This window comes from Ambystoma mexicanum, chromosome 6p, assembly GCF_040938575.1.
Source record: "Ambystoma mexicanum isolate Mex_15411 chromosome 6p, UKY_AmexF1_1, whole genome shotgun sequence".
Lineage (NCBI taxonomy): Eukaryota > Metazoa > Chordata > Amphibia > Caudata > Ambystomatidae > Ambystoma > Ambystoma mexicanum.
In genome coordinates this window covers 67,885,150-67,909,807 of record NC_090935.1, presented here as the reverse complement: position 1 = coordinate 67,909,807, position 24,658 = coordinate 67,885,150, and the positions used below count along the sequence as shown (strand labels likewise).

At 43.8% G+C, this 24,658-nt stretch overlaps 1 protein-coding gene across 1 annotated transcript in view; it reads right to left on the bottom strand.

Moving 5' to 3' along the window:
• LOC138510663 (vomeronasal type-2 receptor 26-like) overlaps window positions 1-23,500 on the bottom strand; it is a 155,282-nt gene extending 131,782 nt beyond the window's left edge. Inside the window, exons 1-2 of the mRNA XM_069626446.1 lie at window positions 23,421-23,500; window positions 18,217-18,508 (exon numbers count right to left, since the gene is read on the bottom strand). Coding sequence (XP_069482547.1) covers window positions 18,217-18,508; window positions 23,421-23,500 — 372 coding nt within the window. The remainder of the gene's footprint in view (window positions 1-18,216; window positions 18,509-23,420) is intronic.
• Window positions 23,501-24,658: the final 1,158 nt, after the last annotated feature.

The following is a 24,658-nucleotide window of genomic DNA, read 5'->3' as shown; positions in this document are numbered from 1 at the left end:
CACATCAATAGGGTGGGGGGGGCATCTGTTACATTGACATGACAGTCCTTTAACAAAGATCTGGAAAAAGAACCAACCCTTTGTTATGTTTTGACTATACATGGAGTAGAAACGCTTCCATTTCCTGATTTCTTTTTTTTTATATTCATCTAGGAGCAGAAGAACCCACATTGATATTTTTTCGGAGTTACAATGGCGTAAAGTCCCTTCCATTGGGGGAAGAAAGGATTTCCAGTCGAGCTGGTAGCTCTTTCCCTAACCACATCTGGTAGACAAGAGCAGTAACTGCTGTAAAGCTTACGGGCACTTTAACATTCTGGCACATCATTTGCCTTCAAGAGACCTGGTGAAAGGAGCCACAGCAGGCCACGTGAACAAAGGAGCTGCCTTGGTCAATGCTGGTTGCAGAACACATTACCTGAACCACATAGATTGATTATTTGTATGGCACCTATACGCGCCAGTGTTTCAAAGCGCTTCTTGGCAAGGGAGGGAGCAAGGGAAAAAACAATGACATGCTTTCAAGGCCTTGCGACAGTAAGAATGTGAAATTAACTATCATACTAGGTCTGGCGACATTTCAGATAATGCAAGAGCTATGACAATGATAAGGAGGGGAGGCAAGAGGGGTAGGAGATGAGACCAGACAAGCGACTATCGTACTAGGCCTGACAACATGTCTGGTAGAGCCGGAGATAGACAAGAGGTGAGGGGCGAAGGGAGGAAGAGGAGGAGAGGGACAACACAAGTGACTATCGTACTAGGCCTGACCACAATTCAGGTAGTGCTGGAGGGGCAGGGAGAGGAACAAACAAGTGCGGGAGGGGGAGGAAACAAACAAGGTACTATCGTATTAGGTCTGACGACATTTCTGATAGAGTAAGTGCAAAGAATATAGTAAGGGGAGGGGGAGAGGGAAAAAGAAAGGGGGAGGGAGAGAAGACCGAGAAGCAGTGAGTGTGGTGAAAAAGAAGAAGAGGCAAGCCAGCGAAATGCAGTGTTATAGTTGCGGAAAAGCAAGTGGAGAGCACATCAAGTTGCAAAGGTAAATACTGAACACATAATGTTGCAAGAGTGTGATGTTAAAGGAAATCCAGCATGAGAACAATGAGATTCGAGATGGGTGGACCAACATGAGTCACATAAGTCCAAGCAGTCAAATCAAAGCATCAGCAACAGAGGCAGTAAGGTGTCACCAACATGTGTCAATACAAACTCCCACAATGGCAGGGAGGGCTTGATTGATGTAGGGGGGCTAGCAGGGGAGAGGGGACAGCAGATGAAAGGATTCAAACATACAGGCAATTAAATTCATACAACCGGGGGGAGGAGGGGAGCGAAATGTAGAGGCTGGCATACAGGCATTGCATGCATATAACGGGGGGACAGCGAAATGCAGAGGCAGGCATACAGGCATCACATGCATACAACAGGGGAAGGGGGAACGGTGAAATGCATATGCAGGCATACAGACACCATGCATACAACAGGGGTAGGGAGACAGAGAAATGCAGAGGCAGGCATACAGGCATCACATGCATACAACAGGGGGAGGTGGGACGGTGAAATGCAGAGGCAGGCATACAGGCATCACATGCATACAACAGGGGGAGGTGGGACGGCGAAATGCAGAGGCAGGCATACAGGCATCACATGTATACAACAGGGGGAGGTGGGACGGAGAAATGCAGAGGCAGGCATACAGGCATCACATGCATACAACAGGGGGAGGTGGGACGGCGAAATGCAGAGGCAGGCATACAGGCATCACATCATACAACAGGGGGAGGTGGGACGGCGAAATGCAGAGGCAGGCATACAGGCATCACATGCATGCAACAGGGGGAGGTGGGACGGCGAAATGCAGAGGCAGGCATACAGGCATCACATGCATACAACAGGGGGGACAGCAAAAAACGAGTGGCAGGAATACAGGCATCACATGCATACAACGGAGGACAGTGAAATACGAGAGACAGGCATCACATGCATACGCCAGGGACAGGGGGTACTGGTCAACTGAGCTGAGCTAGCACTACCATACGGCTGCTGATGCAAACAGGCTTCTCATCACCTGAATTTTAACTACTCTTCGCTGCTTCGAGCAGATCAGAGATTCTATCAAACTGCCAAGTGAGAACAACTCACCACTGATCTCCACATATTGGAGACTAACTCACCTCAGCAAATCATCAACATCAAATCACTGTTTTAAGCCACGTGCTGAGCGATTTAATCAAGACAACTGGCAGTGCTGCTGCCTTCAACTGAACACTGTTGAGATTGTCAAGCAGCCAGTGAAGAGTACTACAAGCATATGTGCTTGAATCCAGTCGAGTTACTCACCATGTCAAACCATGACTCAAGCCACTGGTAAAGTGGTATGCAGACTTACTCAACACTGCCAAAGCACTACAAAAAACGAAGGAAGTGTTGCTAATGGACAAGAGTTCCTCGTAAAGGGTTTTCCAGATTCTGACTTTTTTTACCTTGAGCCCAAAAAATGGTTGTCACTCCATTCCCTACCTTAAAGTACATTTTGAACGTAAGCATTTTGAACTACTTGATTTCCTCTGTCTTGTCATTTATAGCCAGAGACATCAGCGGCTTGCCTTGATCTGTGTATTTGCTTTTCTGGGGAATAACTTGAGGCTGGTCAGTACTGCAGTAATGAATACTCCCTCAGTCTACAGGCCTTAAGTACAAGTCCTGGAAAGCAAACAAAGCAAGAAGACTAGGAACAATGCATCTTTAAATTGAGACCGTCTGGTTTCTGCTTTCATCCAATCAGTTATTTGAACTACGATTCCATTTGAAGTGGTCAAATGGCAAATGGCAAACATGTCAATGCTGCTAAAAGAAATTGGTAAATAACGACAAACGTTATTGAAAACGTAAAGCATCAAATGCAGCTCTGGGTTAGACTTTAATATGTTGTCAAAACAAAGAAATATACATAGAAAGCAATGAATGTAATGAACTCCTTATACAGACTATTGATGCTGGGCTGATAATAATATTAACAGTTTTTTAAACTGCTTTTCCTTTCTAGACAATAGTTATGATGTCAATTCTGCACATCACACCACACAGAATACAGAGATGTTCAAATTGGTACTCATGACCTGCATCTATCAACACCATGGGTTTCTGCATCTGCCATTCCACTACCTAACACATCCTGACTGCTTACAGAGCCATGCACTGCAGGCTGAACATTACTGGCCGAAGCGTGCTATATAAGACCACTTTACATTACATTGCAATATTCTTAGATGCTTCTCCTCTACCTTTCACCATTCCCATATTAGAATCTAAGATACTGTAGATCTTCATTGCTTGTATGAGACATTCATAGTTAGAATCCATGTGTCAGGGCAGTGCCCGGCATGTTTACTGCCAACAAAACCATTACAGTTTATGATGCACTGCCTACCTTCTAAAAAGGACAAAATCGTACCTTCCAGTGCTTGTTTCCCTCCTTTAATCTCCACACTGTGCTTGCCGTTCCTGATATGGAACCAGATGAGAGCATATCCTGCAACGCATGAGCAAATGCGTAGACAGCCGTGTAAACACTGTAAGTGAATCTAAAGTTAGAGACATCATAGATCGATGAGTCCACACTTTGCAAACTCTCGTTCCCTGAACAATATCTATAATTGTATGTTGAAGATCCGTGATTCCTTCCCTTCAATTTACAAAGAAAAATGCCTTGCCATAGGGTCTCTAGACCAGCATCATCTGGAAATGTTGATGGATTAACATCATTGAGGAAATCCGAAAAACCAGGGATTTCTCCTTTTTTTATTGAAAATATCAGTGTTCCGTTCATCACTTCCAAGGCATCCCTAAAACCAAGGCTTGAAACAAATGACATGATTGATGATCCTATCCAAATTTGATGAGGTATTCCCTTCCAATATATGCTCATCAAATATTGTGCAATGGATACTGCGCTGCTGCACACAACAACAACTTTAGCACTCGACTTCCTGATAAGGTCCATGAGTTTGTCCGCCTTTATTAGTCCATATTCAGACACATCAGTGGGTAGCATGAAAGAAAAGGCAACACATCCTCCAATCCCAGTAATCCTCTTCATCAGTTCTTGCTGAGCCCGCTCGCCGATGTCATCCTCAGAGGTCAGAATCCCAACCCAGCTCCAGCCAAAATATTTTAATAACTGAGCGATTCCATCAAACTGAGAGAGTTCATTTGGAACCATCCGATAAAAGGTTGGAAATTTCATTTTGTCGCTAAAATCAGGGTTTACAGCCCCAAAACTGATCTATAGCCAAGAAAATAAGAAGGGGGAAAAGAAGACCATTACATTAAAATTGGCAACAGAGTATATACAGGCGGATCATAGTTGGAGAATCACTTTAGCCATAATAGTATACTCACAAGAGCTTGCCACAGCCTGTGGGTTCAATAAAGTGATATACCTAAGCATTTACACTGGACTCGACAAGTCACATTTCAGTCCAGAATATACAAGAAATAGAATGAGTTTTGACTTTCTTAGCCACGTTCGGGGTGAATGCAGGCTGATAGCCATTGAGTCCCAACGCATGTAATGGAAAGAAAATGTTTTTCACCACATGAAACTCATTGTAATAAGTGCTTCAAAACAATTGCTTCCAAACACTGCTTGCTTTCTTAGCCACTTTTGGGGTGACTGCATGCTGAAAACCTTTGAGCCCCAACGCACGTAACACAAGGAAACATTTTTTCAACACCTGAAACCTATTGTAATAATTGCTTCAAAACAATTGCTTCAAACGACACTGGCCCTCATCACAAGGTTGGCGGAATGGGTTTACCGGCACCGGTAAAGGTGCCGGTAAACCCATTCTGCCCTACTATGAGGTCTCTTCGCGGGACCTGCAATGGGTGCCTGGAAAAACCAGGCCTCCATACCGGGTCCCGCGAGGACTCCAGGGAGCTAACAACGGGCCCGTCATTAACGGGCCCGTTGTTAGCTCCATCCCCATTCCCATTGAGCCCTATGGGGCTCGAATGGGAATGGGGATGGACCGGGGCTGGGTTCCTTGGACGGGGAATTACCGGGTCCGCCAAGGTTGCGATGGCCCGGTAAGTCCTCGTTCGAGGGACCCGGGCCCGGATTGCAGTAAGGATGCAACCATGCCGCTAAAAGCGGCATGGTTACCTCCAACCTCCTGATAAGGGCCACTGACTTTCTTAACTGCGTTCAGGGTGACTGCAGGCTGATAGCCTTTGAGCCCCATGCTCTACGAGCGAAACCTCCAGTGCTCATCTCTCTTTCAGCAATGAGGGGTGACTGCCGGTGATCTCGCCTTTGAGCCTGTGATTGTAATATTAAAACAAAACAAAATCTGAGTCGGTAAATTCAATATTCTCCATTTGATACAGGAGCAGGTCTTCCAAGTTCTATTTTCACATGCACAGTTGCTTCACATTATAACCCTCCGTGCCAGAGTCCATCCATACGAAAGGTTCAGAGTGTCTTTCAATTGCCAGAACCAACGCAATACAAAATGTACAACTCCTCTATAATATCCAGTAATGACATTACTCAACCCATTGTTCCCGGAGCTTCAAGTCCTGTACATGCCTTTGATCCTAATACTCACTAGTCTGTTAAAAATCCAGGACAATTGTGTGCGCTGCCTTGCATTATACTTCCAATCAAGGATCAATCATGCATACCAGCCACCTCTTCCCAATTGGTAAAAAATGCGCTTGTTTCTAATTTAGAATATACTGTTTCTACTTCCACCATGAAACGCCACGTAGAGGGCCTTGCTCAGATACCAGAGTCTAAATGCCTTGGAGAAATTTGGATGGGCATCCGATTCCTTACAACCAAACCCACAGTGCAACTTTCTTAGAAGCAAACAAATCTCAATCCAGCTCTATTTCGTTAAATAACCGTCAGAATAACTTAATTCAAACACTTGACCTAATGGAAGATGATTTATCTCAATGCCATGAGAATGATGTAAGATCTCACTGTGAGTTCATTTCAACAACAAGCTCCCATTCCACCCAAGCTCTGAGATCTCCTTACAGAAGTGGCTGTGACATTATCCTTACCAGTGACAAACTCATGGAAAAAAAACTATAAATGCAAACATTGAGAGAGGTCAAGATCCTACTCTTTCAGTCTTGACTTTTTTTAAAAATTCTTTGGTTAATGTGTTCGAATCCAGGATGAGGTTCATACGAATGCTGGTAATGTCATGCGAGTGCCCAAAGAGGTCAACAATTGCGAGTCCAGCTTAGTTGGTATGAATAATGCTGTTCCCACTCAATTCAAAGAATTTTTGACACACTTAGAGCAGAATGTCAAAAATCACATGACTTTCTTCCTCAACCTTAAGGATTTTACTCAGCTGAAAAATCATAACAAGGTCATGTGGTCAGACATCAAAATGTTAATAATAACAGAGCCGTATGATCTTGGCAACACTCCTCTAGAGGAATACATGTGACTTGTGCAGATTGTTGAAGATCATGAACCTATCACAACATCTGGCTCAGGTCGCCCCGATCAAAGTTCTTTGCCACCACCTCAAAACAAATCAATAAATACAAAGTGTTGAGCTAATACCTCAGACACGGTCATAATTCTACCAATCGGAGATGAAGAGGCAGAATTGCAAAATCTGCTAAACAATGTCTCTGCAAAAAAAAGTAAAAACAAAGTAAACAGATCAATTCATAAAAAGTTAATGGAAAAAAACATCTCGGAACAACCCGCTGGCAGTTTATAAAGCAGAAAGCAAAACAAAGCGGGCAAAAGGAACTTTTTCTAAGCTTTTGTATAAGGTGACAAAAATAAGTGATAAAAAATCAAAATGCAAAAAGATGCACCGTTGGAAGCATCAGTGAAAGCCACTACCCAACCTCTGTGATCAGTGACTCTTATTCCTCCCATTGATAATGAATGAATCCCCAGTCGCTGAACCAACAAAAAACCACACCGGTTTTCAAACAGATGAACCATCCAAGGTTAAATTTTTTTTGTAAGAAGGGTTAAAATAAGTCTCCAGATGTTACCTCAAAACCAACTACAGTGAAAAGCTCCACTTCTCATTTAACTGAATTAACATCTACATTAGAGACACCACCGTCAACATCTTCCTCCGGATTCGATGCAGAGTTTGTTCCTAAACACACTTTTTCAACAAACCCTTTGCAGCACCAAAAGTGTGGTTTCAATTGATCAACCAGAAAAAAAGGACAACAAACGGTGAACAGAAGCAACATGTTGTTGTATACGAAAATAATACCCCATCTCTATCTTTTTCCTCCAATAATATACACTTCCTTTCTTTCCCTTGTGACAAAACAACACATATTGTTGAACTTAATTTGAAATCTTCCGAAGGCGCTTAGACCCTACTTTCATGTGCCACAGACTTTAAAAACATTGGGGTTGCAATTTTTGCCAAAACCTAAGTTAACACATATCGCCCCTCAAGGGTTGATATTGAACAATCTAAACACTGCTAAAACAATGAATCCACCAAGTCAACAGCTACTAGAACTCACAGCTATTTTATCACAAGGAATCAGTGAAGTCCATGCAAATAAGGGCAATTCCCACTTACTGTCCCTGCTGCCAGACATTATAACCCAAGTCTTTTTTCATGCAATACCGCTTCTAATCATCCTCTGTAGACTGATACTACTCTTACCCAATGAGCTGGAACACCTGTGGTCCATTATCATTCCAACATAAGGTGAATACTGAAACTCTCTTTAAAGAATTTGATGTAGTTCTCCTGCAGGAAACCTGGCTGACCTCTCCACTCAGTCTAGATGGTTTCACTATAGTTCCTCAACATGCAGCCTGTCTGAAGAGATGTCATCCCTCTGGTGGTCTTTTGACAGTAGTCCGCAACTCAAGATTTTGTGATGTTCAATGCTTAAGTAATGATAAACAGGGAATTCTTGGACATGTTGTAATTTCAAATGTGGTGAAGTGACAAGAGGGTTGTTGTTGATACATGTATATTTTAAACCAGCCACCAGTGTTTCTTGAATAGTTCTCTACCATCCTTAATGATTTCATATTAATTGGTGGTGACTTTAATGCCACATGTTCATCTGAAGCTAGGCGTTTCTCTCAATCAATAATTAGTAACAACAATGGTGAACTATGGGAACAGCTATTTTTGTTCTGGAATCTCTATATCTTGAATGGTAACGTTAACTCTGACTATCCACCAGCAGTAACCTGGATAAATGGCAAACGTTTGTCTGTGATACACTACATCATAGTATCCACTGACTTATTCCATCTATGTCAAGAGTGTTAAGTCGGCCCACTTTCTCAAAGCGATCACAACTCACTTCAGGTGTCCTTTCATAAAGTAAACCATGAAATTGCAAATAACTACTATCATAGAGTGCAGATGAACTCACAAGGAACTTGCATGTTGTACTTTCAAAACAGGGGTCACTTGCTAAATACAAAACTGCAACATCTAGTTAATTATGGGTAGGACAAAGAGTTCCAAAGGCTTAGCTGCCCTGGCAGCTTTGTAGAATTCATATGGGAGTTAAACCCCCTCAATCTTATAGGAACTTGCCTATAAAATCTCACATAAACACCTTTGATGAAGTAACTCACTTGCATAAGAAACGTCTAAAAAAAAAAAGTATCTGTGAGCTAAAAGTTATGCATTTTGCGCAATCTACTTTCATTGTTGAGAAATGTAAATTGCAAAATGCATATAAACATTGGTGATATAGGCATAGACAATTGTGACATATTAAAAATGGGCAAAATATGCTAGAGAAACTTTTGCCATTACAAACAAAACATTTCTGGGACTTAATACACATTAGTACCCGGCGTGGGTTTGTCCACGAGATACACGTAACGTGATTGGCTAGTTTCCGAGCCATACCAAGGTGTAATCCTGTGGACGCACCTATGTGCCTGCGTTTGTTCCTGCCGGGGGGCGTGGCAGCCCATTAGCCAATGAAGAGGCTCAAAATGAGGCAATCCCCACTCCGAGCCTCCCCAAGGCTGGAGGCTGCCTTTGTCCCCCGCCGGGGACTCAGGTATTTTTTTTTACTACACCCCCCACCCCTCCAACTATAACCCTCCCCACCCTCCCAACCCCACTTACTGTCTTTTTTTTCATCTTTTCTCGATAGCGAACGTGCTGGGAACACTTCTCTTCCCAGCGCGTCCGCTCCCGATGGCCGCCATGGAAATAGAAAACAAACTATGTTTTCCCTTTCCCAGTGGTCATTTTATTAGACTTTTTTTTCTGTTCCGAAATGCGGCAGCGTTTGAGAACAGAAAAAAATGCTATTAGTACCCTGGTCTAACCGGCTGGGGTACTAATGGCTATAAGCCCCTCGATGGCAGGCCAATACTGCCATTACAACCAAAACATTTCTGGGGCTTAATAAACAATCAACACACCTTACAAACTGCCCGTCAAACAAACATTATGTCTGCCGCTATATGGGAAGCGTACTTTAATGAACAAAAGACCACACACATCTCCAGTGATTCTTTCATAGATAACAACACGGAATGGACCTTACACATAGAGGAAAGTGATGTTTTAAGTTTAATCTTGTCATGCTCAAAGTCACGAGCAGCTGGACCGAATTTCTAACCAATGAGATGTTTAGATCCAACCATTTGACCTGGGCCACAATCTTTACCACTCTTTTTAGAAAAATCATAGAAACCCAAAAAAAATTCACGTCCTGGAGAAAATTATTCTTCGTCATAAAACAGGTGATAAACTTGATCCTGCAAACTATCGTTCAATCGCTTTAATGGGTTGTGATTCTAAGATTCTCACACGCTTGGTCCTACAGGACCTGGAAAAATGAGAAGCTAGCCACCACATCCTATCCAAACATCAAGTAGGATTTCATAAAAGGGCTCTCAGCAATCCTGAATGGTTTACCCTCAGTACTCTTCAAGCTCAAAGTAAAAACAAAGCACTCTCGTCCCACCTATGTAGCCCTGTTTGATCTGTCTACGGCTTTTGAACTAGCCAACAGAAGTAAACTATGGAAAAAATTGCAAGCTTGGAACATTTCACCGGGCTTATTGCAAATAATTATCGCTCTTCATGCGCAAACCTGCATAGAAGTTATATTGAATCTACATGGTGTGCTTTCCACCACTATAGCCGTGGATATTGGCATCAGGCAAGGGTGTATTCTGGCAGAGCTTCTATTTAATCTATATCTTGCCGATTATGCCCCAAGCCTACTAAAACACACTTTTGCCTCACCTGTGATTGGAAAATCTTAGATTCACATGTTCTCCTACGCACTGATGACATAGCCCTTATAGACAACACCTCTCTAGGGTTAACTCATCTTATTGCAGCGTTAGAATCATACGCCAAGACCAATGATTAGATAATCAACCCTACCAAATCCAACATTATTGTCTATGGGTCTCCGCTAAACAGAAAAAATAAAACCTTTGTAGAGAATTGACAAACTGGAAGTTCAAACAGTCAAAAATATAAAATACTTGGTTTCATTCTGAGAGCTAAAACATCATTGCACGCCTTAACATCAGACCTGCAGTGTAAATTACACCAATAATTGTGTCAACTAAAAAAAATGCTAGGCTGGTACTGTCGATTCTCAATGATGCTGTTAATAAATCTATACGAGAGTAAAATCATTCCCTTTCTTCTATATCGAATGGAATGCACCCCATATACATGCAAAGTCAACTTTGATCGCCTAGAAGTGCGACTGTGGACGCAAACTCTAACTCTCCCACAATCGCTGCCTGTCTTGGTTCTAACTTGGTTTACACTTGCTATGTTCTCATTACTGTTAGAAAGTGTTAGCAGTTTATAGACTGATTCTGGCTCCTCCTGACAAGTCGCTCTATCTAGAAATACATGATCTCACTAACACAGGCTCCAATTCCTTCCTATTTGACCTTCTAGAAGATGCAGAAAAGATACTTGCACAATGTGAGTGTACACAACTGATTCTGATATAGGACCGCAACTAAGCCAAGCTCTTACTAATGAGGTATGAATGGATTAAAACCACAACGTCTTTAACCAATCTAAAAAGCATTGAATTGTTTCCCTTGTGTGAAAAGCCTTGTTCATATGTCCTCACATATATCAGAATATTTCCAATCCATCTTGGCAGCAAGAGTTTTGTCTAAACCTAATGCAGACCAATGGGACAAACAGTATATGGCTCAAAATATATCTTTCAGCCAGTGCCTGCAATTTATGTGGATTATACAAGACCTGAAACACATTTAGTTAATTTGTTTCTCCACGCTAGCAATGAGGCAGAAATATTTTGCAAACTTTGTGCATGATATCTCACACATTACTACGCAAGATGTTTGGCTAAGGTTGTCTGCGGCAAAAGAAATTGCATTGTTAAAACTTCCGAATGAGTTCAATTGTATCAAGAGTAATTTATGATTGTGTTTGAAATGCTGATGTCATGTCCCAAGTTTTCTTTTCTGTTTTTGAATGTTGTGGTTGTCAATGGAAGCGTTATTCATTTCTAAACTAGTTTCAGCTATTTCTATATTGTGTTAATAGTATTTTCCTTGTTATACACTGACAACTGTATCTTAGAATTGTATCTGTCTTTATTGATTAATGGTACATGATTTTCTTTTTGACAACTATTTTCCTATTGTGGACTCTTTTGTACTTCTCGAAATGATGAAATGGATAAAAAAGTCATTTTCTCTCTTTATGTGACTAAATGCACAATAAAAAGAAAATATATGAGTTTTCACTCAGCTAATGTTCATGGCCAAGGAATCAACAAGACATTCGGGGACCAGGTTACATTTAAAGGGTGTTATGTCAAAATGTGAACAGGCCCAGGGATTAGTTTAAACTAAAACTGGGGTACATGAAATCTCAAAGGAATATGAACAGCAAATCCATTGTGCTAGTGTGATATAGTTGGCCTGTACCTCCACTCTCTCTCCAAGGGTGGACTTGGGAACCAAAAGTTACTCTGGAATATGTTCTTAAAGTGGCCCCATATTGCCCGGGGCAAGTATAGCTTGCAAGCTGAACTTCTCCAAGTGGCTTTTGTTATGGTTCCTCCATTAAGAAAGTTTTGAAAAAATATGTCGAAAGGGTCCATTTTAAAGCCCATTTTTTCTGTGTTCTGGAAGAAATTAATGTTTTAAACCTCTTAATACTTTTAAAGACGACAGGTGTAGACAAACCCCCCGAATCGAAGAAAGATCTACGTACTGTTTGCCTTCTTCCTTCTCTCCTTTCGTCCCACTCACAACTCATAGTTGTATCTTCTCCCCTGGCAAGGACCAAAGTTAGCATGGGAACTACTGTGAATACATCTACTGCTTCTTTTGTTGTTTGTACATTAGCAGTCTGTACTGAGGGTATTTGTGCTCCACACATATGTTAGCAATAGCTGCCATAAGAAAGGAATACAGGCTGTGGTGCAACAGCAGGAAACAGATCAGCAGCCATACGAAAATGGTTCACTTAACCTAGTGGAGACCCAGAAATTGGATTACAACTCATGAGGAAAGAGATTATACTTTGAGTTGTGAGCTTAGAAGCCACAAGGCCGGTCCTCTAGCATAGATACTGTTTGCCAGCTGGGAGCCATCATAAAGGTATACGTGCTCTAGCACTCATACTGGAGAAGCATGGGCAAATACACATAGACCCAACATAGATGAAGGGCACAGATCTGCAGACTCTCAGAATGTACAAGTGCTTAAGCATGGAGAGAGGAGACCAATTGGCAGAAGCAAGGAAGGTGCACATGCCAGGGAATAGAAGATATGGATTAGAAGTTACCATGGAGGTGCTTTAATCAGAACACAGAAAGTTACAAGGGGAAATGGTTGTCAAGTGGTTTTGCCATGAGTGAGCCAATAAATCAATGCCTCGGTTATGTGCAACATATAAATGATCACTAGTGTTATATTTTAAGCAACACTTTGGGCAATATAACCACAAGTGAGACTACTCTCAGGGGTACACCCCGAGAACTAAATCCCCTATAGGGAGTGTTCTGAGAGCTTGTTTTTGGTAGGGATCATTTAAATAAATGGGACAACCTGCTGCAGAAATGTGCACGCCATAACCTTCTTACCTTAATTCTGCAGCTACAATTCTTGAGAAACGTCTGTTATGAAGTTTGTCACAGAGGTATTCATAGGGTGACTTGTGTGCACACTGTGAGAGGGCCGCATCTGGTAACGTGAGGAGCATCCCTTCAGGGTTGACATTGGGACCTTTCAAACCTTACAATTTAAATGGGTCACCACATCTTGATTGGTCCCCTATGACTCAGATTTTAAAAAGTGGTTATTCAGAGTTTCGGGTTCCCTGGCTTTCTTTTTATTCTGCTGTGCAAAGGCCAACAGCATTGGCCTGTGTTAATAAGGCGACACTCGTCCCCCTCCTGCATTGCTTTAGCTAGGATTTTGCAACTTAATGAAACGTGGGTTTAATTGTATGCACATATTCCTTAAAGAAGAATCCATGTGTCACTTTAAACATGCATTTGCTGACCAAAGACAGACCTCACCAAAGCGCTCAACAATGAGAGACATAGGCCCTTCTTTAGGATTTGGGCTCTGAATTACGGTTACCTCTGTGGTGTTTGGCGGAATTACCGCTGTTTCAAAAGGTGTCGCGCACAAAATGTTGGTGGTAACAGTAATTCTGTCCATCGGAATTACTGCTTTAAATGAGTTTTGGATGATAAATCCACCTGGCATTGACAGAATTACCTTTACTGCTGCCTCATTCATTGCACTGGTAGAATTACAGTCAGTGGAATTACCGCTGGCGGAAATAGCGTCATCACCAGAACCGGAAGCCTGCCGTCGCCAATTTAAAAAATCCAATCTACAGTGAATCTCCCATTTCCTGTTGCCATCTGGAGGAACGAGTTGACAGGAACATGTCCCAGGAAAAGGGGAACAAAAAGGTGCCAAAGATGAGACTGGGGAAGCTCACATTTAGTGAATCTAAATTGCAGGTGCTGATGGATGATGATGTCGTCCATGCAGGTGAGCTGTATGGAAGCAGACATCGGAGGAATCCTGGCCAGAAGAAGACTGACATCTCTGCGACCATAAGGGACAAGGTCGTGGAAATGGGCATTGTTCCATGGGACAATGAAGTTGCCACAAAAGGTGGAATGATCTGAAGGCCAGGCTCTGCAGCCTCATCGCCAATCACAGATGTGAGACATCTGCCACAGGAGATGCCATGGCTCCACACAAAGAGAAGGGCAGCTCAATCCTCCACATGGATGGGATTGGGGGGGATTGGCAGGGCTGAAGTGGCAGCAAGCAAGCATGGAGATGCCAGTGAGTCTTTAGGTTCCCACTCCCATGTGAATCCCCTGGGCAAAAGCCAGCATCCCACAGCATACATGAGCTCAATGGTCAAGGGGAATGGGCAACCGCATGGCAATCTGTAGAATGGCAGAGAGACTACATGCATGTGCAAGTGAAGGTGGGACAATGTAGGAATACACATGCAAAGTAGGCGAAATGTGCATGTGAAGCCATGGAATGATGAGTGCTTTGAAAGTCCCTGTTGCAAAGTGAACCCACTGCACCACCACGACAGAAAGCCATATTGGCAGGCCAACAGGCAATGTGCCCATGCATGTGCCATGTAGAACATCAGCAGACACTATCCCCAACTTACATTAGCTGTACTTATTGGCCTGCAACTGACCCTGCCCATCCGAAAAAATATGTGTAAAATGACCATGCTTCATGTTCCATGAGTGTCTTGCTAGCCCACTTACTTGTATCCATGATGACTGACAGCATGTCAATATCCACCCAATAGGTTTTCAGTCAGCCCGCCACTACCCAGTAGACCTCCACAGCTGGCTGTGCATCCACCCCCCCCTCCCCCAGCAGAGCCCAGCCATGGGAGTAGCGGGAGGAAGAGCAGTAGGCAGGCACCAAAGCCACATCATACCAGACCCAAGTCAGACGTTCAAAGGGTGGAGACAGCCACTGTCCCCATAGGTGTGCCCGGTGCTCCCCTCCACCAGCACTGAAGATAGCACAGAAGGGACTGCACATGCAGCTGCAGGTGCAGAACACACAGCAGCCGGCCCTGGTGAGGAGCAATGTGGTGCCACTGTCACACCTGTACCCACCCATCTGCCCCGACAGTCCCTCGTCACCTCTGGCAGCCAGACACTACCAACACCAGGCAGAGCCAGACCAAGGGACTGATGCCACTCAAGAAGATGAGGAGGATGACACTGGCTTCAGGTCACTCTGCTTCAGCCATGGCACTCTACAAAGTCCACAGTCTGTGCTACAGCAATCTTGGTGAGGCTGGACACCAGAGAGCAGCACCAGTGTTCACTATAGAGAAACTTGCAGTATTGCAGGTGTAGCACCTTCAGGCCATGAGGGATAGTGTCCTGGGATCGGAAAAGAGGATTGCCAGGTCCTTGCACCACCAGTGCCGGCAGCTGTCCATGATGAATGCTGTCATCACATCTGTGGGCCAGAGGATGAGAAAGCACACAGAGGGCATAATGGCATTCACTGAATCCAAGTATGCTCCTCCTTTGTTTCGGGAGGATAGCTCAGTGGTAACGTGCTCGCCTTGGAAGCAAGACGACACAGAGCAACACTGGTTCGATCCCCGGGTCCGCGCTTAGAAACCTCTGGGTATGAAGCGTGTTAGAAATAACCTACCATATCATAATATAGCCAGGAATCTGAGCCTTCCACGTCCGCCACCCCCATGGAGGGGTCATTGCTTGGTACCCCAAGATGTCGCTCATTGCGCAATATGGGCCATATAGTGACCGAGCAGTCTGGTAAGTGCAAGAGGCCATGAAAGTGACATGTTACAACACTATTCTACTGGGCATAAGGGACGTGTGTGTCATGGGAGTTGGGGATTGTGGAGGAGGGTGGGACAGGTGTTGGGGATTGGGGCAGTTAGTGGCCTCTGTGTTGTGGATTTGGGAGGTGGGTAGCATGGGTGTTGGATACCACTGCTGATAATAAAAACAATGTTCACTATCATAAATGAGAGGATAATAATGTTTGCATGGAGGTGATATGCTCTAAATATGGGTACATTAAAAAATGCTATGCTTATGAACATAATGCATGTAGAAAAAATGATACCAGACGTCTGTCCCTGGCTTCCTCATACTCAATGTAAAGCAGCACTGCGTCTGTAGGCAGTGCATCATTGTCTGCTGGGGGTGGCATGTCCAGATCAGCGGGCAGGGGGACATTTCACCTGAAACAAATGTCGTGCAACATGGCATAAGCAAAAATGATCTGGTCAGCCTTCTCTGGCCCACCTGGTATGGTACAGGAACCGGAAGTGTGCCCAGAGGCAGGCCAAAGGTCTACTCAACGCAGAGCTCATTATAAGCCACCTAGTGTGGCATACGTGGATTGCGTACATGTGTCATCATCCATGGGAGCTGGGGGTAACCAGTCATATGCAAGAGCAGAGGACACATATGTCAGCCACAGCGCGTTGAGGATGTGTATCATATAACATGTCTTATTGAAGGAATCTCTTGTAATTGTAATTGGTTATATATAACGTGCTTAATACCCAGAGGTTTCTAAGCGCGGACCCGGAGATCGAACCTGTGTTGCACTGCATCATCTTGCTTCCAAGGTGAGCCCGTTGCCCCTGAGCTAGCCTCCCTCTCTTGATGCATTTATGCTGAATTTGTGATGCATGATTTTCATTGCCATTTATTCATTGATATGTGATATAATACAGGGGTACGTGTGCATAGTCACGTAGAGCACTATGCACGCAGCTCACAAGTTATTCCGGACATGTCCTATGATAGGATATCAAATGTGCATGTTGTCTGTGTTGGGCCTGTTTTGTGCTGTGCTGTCAAGTTGTGTCCTGCTGGGTTATTTGTTGTTCTTGAGCATGTTTGTGCATCCCTGCCACAATGGTTTCACTTGGTTTGCATGTACATGCCAACAGTGTCTGGCAGTCTTGCCTTGTCATTGTGCAGTGTTGAACTGTTGCACTGTCTGTGTAGGCATGTGTGCCCTTTGCACTGTGGTTCCTGTAGTCTTCTGTTTGTGAAGTCATTACTTGTTAGGGCATTATGAATTGCTGTCCTGCTGGGCCTAGTCATGTGGGTTGGTGGTTGTCATGAGCGGGTGAGAGGGCAGGTCCTGCATGTAAGGAGCTTTGACAGGGCGTGCATTGATCAGTAGAAGTGATGTGCACCCCTCCCCATCACACTCAACGGTTGCTGCGTGATAGTATTGTGTGATGGAACTTGTACTCAACCAGCATCTATGTCCATTGCTGTCTGGAGCTGTCAATGTATGCAGGCAAGGTGCTGTTATAGAGGACCATAGCATTGTGGGTGGATACAAGGAAGCAGGCGCTGCTGTGTGTTCTTGTTAGGTCAGTATTGCACTTAACGTGCCCATTCTTGTTGCACTATGCCTCTTCGGATGTCTAGGCCGCGGACTATGCCACATGGGTGCAATCAAGTGCAGCAATAAAGTTTGGCATGTGGGCAGATTTGTGGCATTTATCTGTGTCAGGGTGGCAGGCTGAGAGATTGGCAGAGATAATATCAGCATACATTGATGCACATCTACAACTGCTGGCTTCAACTCTAGGATCTTACATTAAAGACACAACTCATGTAATCCAGCACTTAGATTCAATCACATGGCTTGACAGCTACAGAGTTGTAACATTAGATGTGACATCACTTTATACAACCATATTGCTCAAAGGTGCAGCCTATACAGTGCCTTCACTAGGGGGGTATAGAGGTGTAGTTGGCGGCCATGTTGTCCCCCTGTGAGGGATGTCACCCAGTGTAGCCTACATCCCCCCAGTGACGCCATTGAAGCAAGTCATGTCACTTTCTTCACTCTGTAAGAACCTTTGGCCTGCCACCCTGCGGCTTACAGTGTAAGAAATTAAGATACATAAGTACTTTTTTAAAAATGTATAACTATACACCATAATTATAGTTAAAGGATTAATTCTGCCTCATCCGATGGACTATGGTCAGTTCTGAACTGATGACAATATAATGTGTTAGTGGATTTCATGAAACACAGGAATCAGTGTTAAAGCTAACCTGCCACTCATGCTTCATATTCAAATAATGTATCTGTGGAAGTAAGAGAAATAAAGTCTAGCAAGAGGTTACAGATGAATAACCATCACTGTGCCCTACCTGTGGAAACTTATAAATTCCAAGAAGCTCAGCTATGGAATAGGACGTTGCCGATGAGAGGTCTCCAATTATACCAACAAGTCTTTCCTTCCCTCGACAGCTGTAATTTGGTACCAGTTCCATTTGATTTGTGAGTATGCTCATTGTTCCGTGAAGGGCTTTCATCACACTGGTGCAAGAGTCATACATCCTGTATCCCAATGTCACGTTTGGCAGGATATGAGGGCTTCTATTGATCTCCTCTGTGGCATAGATCAGAGCCATATAGTGACGAAGAAAATGGAAGTGAGGCCTGTAAGAGAAAGAAAACATGTTTTATATTTTCGAAAAATTGGCAAACCTGGAGTGTCAGGAGTAATGAAAAGGAAAAAAGGAACGTAAAATATAAACGTGATTGTATATTTATTAGGTAGTAATAATGGGTTTTCTAACAGGAAGGGTGTGCAGAGGAAACCATGATAAGGGGCCAGAACATGAGATAAAAATGAAGAGCTTAGGACCAGTACTCACATATGTATGATTTGAATATGGAAGGAGAGATGGAGTGGAGGGAAGAGACTCCCGTTTGCCAGCCAGCAAGTGGAGTCTGAGTCTTTAAAACGTATTGATGTGTGGCATTTAGACAACCGGCAACTATCTAGAAAGCAATTTAGTGCTGTATAAAGTGGAACACCCAAGTGTTATAAAACAGCAGAAGTCTTTCACAATTCCACTGATGCAATGGCTTTCATTGACAAGTAAGTGCATTCCAGTGGAGGGGGTCTTATAGTGAGACTAAGCAGAAGCAGGATGAGGTACACCAGCACAAAGGACAGATTAGATGTTGAGAGATGAGGGTCGCAAATAAGAAAGGGAGTCAGCAAGATAATATGGGGGGCAATCGCTGTATTGATTTAAAGATGAAGGGTAGAAACTTGATGAGGGGGTGACGTAACATTGAAAGCTATCCAGCGTGCTATAGGTACATTGAAGTGAGGGAGGACCTTTGTAGGCCGCTAAGGATGCATGTGGGAAAGCTAAGCACTTTGTTAAGGGAAAGCAATGGGTAGAGAGTAAGGCTAAGGTAGAGGCCCAAGCAGAAATCCAGTTTGCTCTGAACTAGAGTGTATACCAGGATGTTAGCAGTCGGAGGAGTAAGGTCAGCGTGGATTTTCCTGATATTGAGAAGGTTGCTCCTGAATGTGGTGTCAGTGACTTTGATAAAATGATACAGTTTAAAGTAGCTAACAAAAGGGTTCCCAAGATGCAGCTAGGATAAATGAGCGAGTCAGGGGGGACAATGTAGGAGATGGGTAAATGGGATTGGTACTGAAGTTGACAGAAAAGATGATTTGCATAATATGTGCCCCATAGGACTATACAGCTGCATAGACCACACAGACAACATTTCTTGACTAGGAAAACACTTGTTTATGAGCAAATAATTGTGTCAAGTCAAGTTTTAGTTTCTAAGCAAAAACTGCAATACTCACCAATTTAAATACCATTTTTACACTTAATCACAGTCAAAAAATCGAATAAACATTCATCAACACTACAGTCAAAAAAATAGTTTGTGTGCTAACCAGATGAAGCAGGTTTCTTCAAAACTAAAGGACCTTGAACGTGACTGACACATGTTTCCCTTAACATGATCTTGTAAGAATTTACTTCCTGGGATCTAAGAACTCGAATCCCATCCTCGTCGCCACTTGAAGTAGCCGCGGTAAGTATTACGAAGACGATCAATGTGGAAATGTAATATATATTTATTAAGTTAATATAACTACATTACAATGTAGTAAAAGGAGGAGGGAGACAACTAGTAGCAGAGGGAGCTGGACAGTTATCATTCAACTACAGTCCATCCTTCTAGAACCCTGTATGCCTCTGAGTTCCAAGTGTTCTATTATTACACACCATGATGTGGTCAGGCATGTCCCTCAGTCATCAGGCAGATTCTATTATAATAATAAATACTACAGAAAGCAACCATAACATTTGTCTAACACTTTCTGGGCAGTATCTGTAAATCGAGCCATAGGCTGTGCATCTATTACACATTGCACAAGGAAACATTCTCAATCCATTACAATCTGCGGATTCATGATGGGGTTACCTTCTCTCAGGCTGCTCCAATATGACTCTCCTACCAGAACGGGTGCTAATAGCAGGAAAAACAGATGTGTTTGAGTTGGAAAATTGTGGTGCATTAGAGAATGTGGCCAAACATTCAGCTGGTATCTATTGGAGGCATTCAAACGTCCAATGAGCTTCTTGTTAAGAATGATTTCTACTAGTGGTGTTGCTAGGTTCCATTGGGTGTCACCTTTCGAAGTTAAACAATAGTGTAACCAATACGTGTATCCCTCCATGATAGCCACGGATAGAAATGTCTGCGGACTAAGCAATCAAATAAATGAGACTAGAAACTGAATTAACACAGCTCATTCTTTAACTCTTTCACGTTCATTATATACTGCTGTTTTCACAAAGGCATTTGTTCACAAAATAACATTCACTGCCGTCTGAATATTGCACAAAACATTGATTTGCAAGATGTACTCAAGACTTTCTGAAAATATTCACTGCATCATGTTGAATATTGTCATTTTCAAATGATGCAATTCAAAAATCTCTAACACATGCACAGACAGTTTTATTCACTTTCCCCCAAGCTTTTTCAATATGTGGACAAACAAGTTTTGATTTTTTACACACTGGTCTGTCTTTGAGTCATTTGTGAAAAAGTGAATGTAGTTTGTGCACAAAGAGCCTTCAAACTTCTAAACGTATCGTTTATTGAAAACTGCAAAGATATTCCAGTAATATACATTAAACTATTGCCTCTAAAATGAAAAATCATTTGTGGATGTTTCAAATGCAACTTTCCTTGACAGTTGATTCCTCTCCATACCACAAACTCCATATCATGACACCTCCCGTTTTTCAAAGCCAAGATTATGTGTGATACTAAGCTGCTTTGCATACATCTCAAACCAATAAACCCAAGAATCTTTTGTGTTCCAAACAGTATCCTTCAGTTCCATGTTTTCAATAATGTAAACAGGAAATAAAGCACTTGCCACTCTGTTTTAACTAGTTCATCACCTCCACCACATACAGAATGGCTGATATCTTTGGACATACACAGATGTTCGTGGTCACAGCAGTCATCCTTTCCTGGAAGGCTTGAGAAAGTGCCCTTTCACATGTGATCCGTATGCGAAGAACCGTGTGTGCCCATGGCCATCAGGTGAGGGTCTCACCCATATCTTTTTTTCTTATTTCTGTAGCACACACTCTTCGGCTGCCTCCAAGCCGCCACATAACCATCGTCAACCACATCCATAGATCATCCATCTTACCTTCTCAAAAGTACAGATGTATCTTTTAACTCTGAGAGTTTAATTTGTGCCTTGATTCAGATCCTGCTCTATCAGCTACTTTTCAAACCTTTAAAGATTTCTACTTCTACGATTGCCAGCCATCAACATCTAAAAATAAATGCTACAGGTATATTTTAATATTCAATAGTAATGAAGTATGTTAAAATAATATAGTAGATACATGTCCTGAAAATTATTATTGCCTGCAGAACCCATCCACGTTTGTTTAGCACTGCTTTTAAAACTACTTCTGCTAACATTGTCATTGCTAAATATTGTACTTTATATAGCTTTATACAATCCCTAATTTAAAAAAGTTCAATTACTGAGCACCAGTACAAATAATAATGAGACTTTTTATATAAAACCCTGACTTGTGTCAAAACCATAAAAGACCATCATGCGCCAATATACTATATTCCTTATAATGTAATTTCAACTATAAAAATGTTCAGTGCTGCAAAACATAATTATCTGCAGCACCCATCCCAAATGTGCAGCAGCGCTTTTACAACTACTTCTGCTTTACAGTGTCATTGAGACCAATGGGACTGAAATGGGAATGGGGAGCAATATTTTCCAGCGCCTGGCAATGAGGAATTCTCAAGCATTGGATCTTTCATGGATTCACATGCTTAGAATATTCCCCGTCGTCAGACTGGGACCCCTCGGTACACATATATAGCCTTTTCCTATAGGAAAACTTCCGACAATTTTGTGTCCTATCTACGTCCTTTTGGGGCCCGCTTACGCATGCCCCGTAGGACGTCGCGGTATAAAAGCCCCACCCCCACGTCTCCCTTCAGATTTCAACCATCTCCAAAGTAGTGGGATCTCCTCGCGTCGTCTTACTATTTTGTACAAGGTTGTGTACTTGAAGTTGAAGTTAGGTGAATTTTTTCCTTCATGTCGGGAAAGGCATTGTTCCGTCTGTGTGCGACGTGCGGCTTGAAAAAAGTTTACGAGGGGGATGGACATATGGATTGTATATACTGTCTCCACCCTCATCATTTGGCTGATAACTGTGACATATGCAAAGGGTTTTCTCAAAAGACTCTCAAAGACCGAAATCGGCGGCTGGTGGCATGGTTGAATGATGGAGCGGGGGCATACCCCCCTTCGGAGGTAGGCTCCACACAATCGGCAATAACATCACACCGCGCTGTATCGTCGGAACCACCGGCGAAGAAATCTCGACCGGCGGAGAAAGAGTCATCTCAGAGTCATTCAGCGAAAGAATCTTCGACGAGAAAATCGTCATCTTTGTCAAAAAAGCATGACAAGGAAAGGCCGAAATCCTCCTCGGGCGATCACCATAGATCGACCACGAGTCGAGAGTCGGGTAAAAGCAGGACAAGTGCAGAAAAGGCGGGACCGCCTAAACCACCTGGTAAGCCACCGTCGTCGACGGCGGTCCAGTCATCGGCCTCCTCCCTACCACTGACGCACGTGGTATCTACCGTCCCGCCGACAACGACAGCGACGGTGGCCTCGTCGACGGAGGTTCTACAGGAAGCCTGGAGGCCTGAAGTTTTCGATCCGCTCCCTCCGGATACTTTACTGCAGGAACAGGCAGTGTTGCTGTCCTCGGGAGAGGACGAGAGCGGGGGAATAGCTGGCCCGGCAGACCTCGGGCTACGAGTGGTTGACAAGTCGTCGACGAGGGGATCCGGAGTTCCGGTGTCTGCCCCTCTTCTCAATCCTCAATCTGTTTTGTCGTTGGAGGTTCTGTCCATGCTTCAGTCTTTATTAAAGTCGTTGGACCAGAGGCTACCTCAGGTAAACCTGCCACAGTCACCCGGCGACGAGCCGTTCCCGTCACGTCCACCTACTCACTTACGCACGCCAGTCTCAGCACCACCGGCACCCCAAGAGGAAGGTGAGCTGCCAGATTCGGAGTCTGACAGAGGAGCCATGTCGGATATCTCCTCATCCCCCTCCAGGGATCCAGCCTGGGAGTCAGAGGTGGAACTAGAAACCCCAAGGAGCCCGGCTCTGCCGTCCCCCCGGATGATATTGCATCATTCCATGATGGAGAAGGCGTGTAAGGAATTCGGTTTGTCCCAGGAGGAACAGAAAAAGGACTGCTTTCTTTTCGACCACATGGGTAAGAGAAGGAGGTCAGTGTTTTCAATACCCATCCTGGATCATGTGTGGAAGGAGGTTTTGCAGACAATGTGTCACCCCTTTTCAGAACCGGCGGTAAAAGGTCACCTTGACAAAAAATGTAAGGCTCCAGAATCTAGCCCCAATTGCTTATCCTCCCAACCAACGCCTGACTCGGTGGTGTCGGCGGCAGCGGCGAGGAAAGCTAAGGCCCAGCACAAGTGCACGACTCCGCCTGAAAACGAGGCAAGACGTCAGGATGCCTTCGGCAAAAAGGTGCTATCTGTGGGAGCAACTACAGTAAACTCGTTGCTGGTTCATCTTTCCGAAGAGCATAGGAAGGCGGCGATGTTACTCGTCCGAGAGGGTGAGGAAGCCTCCAATCACGCAATAAACATTGCGGTGGACCTCGCTGAATCGGGTTTCAAGCAAGTCAATAATGGGGTTGTGTTATGACGACAGTCATGGCTTAAATGTACCTACTTCAGACCGGAGGTACAATACAAAGTATTAGATATGCCCTTCGAGGGAGACCTTCTATTCGGGGAGAAAGTAGATGAGGCCCTGAAGGGAATGAAAGAGGACTCTGGCACAGCACGTTCATTGGGTGCCCTCCAGAGTGGCCTAAGCTACAAGTCTTTTCGTCCCTTTAGAGGGGCTTCAGGTAATTCCAGATTCTCTGCGTCAGGAGACAGATCCTTCAGTAGGTCGGCGTACCCCTGCCAGGGATACAGGCGTGCTTCTCAAGCAGCAAATCATCGCCGGAACTTCCAGACCTCCAGGAAGAGACCATCCTATCCGTTGTCGTCGAGAGAGAAGCAAAACAAAGATCAGCAATGACGAGCAACACACCGTTCTGGGAGGAAGAGTATCAGCCTATGTCGACGAATGGGAACGAATAACGACAGAGCAATGGGTGCTGGACACAATAAGGAACGGACATTCTCTACAATTCAAGCGCAGCCCTC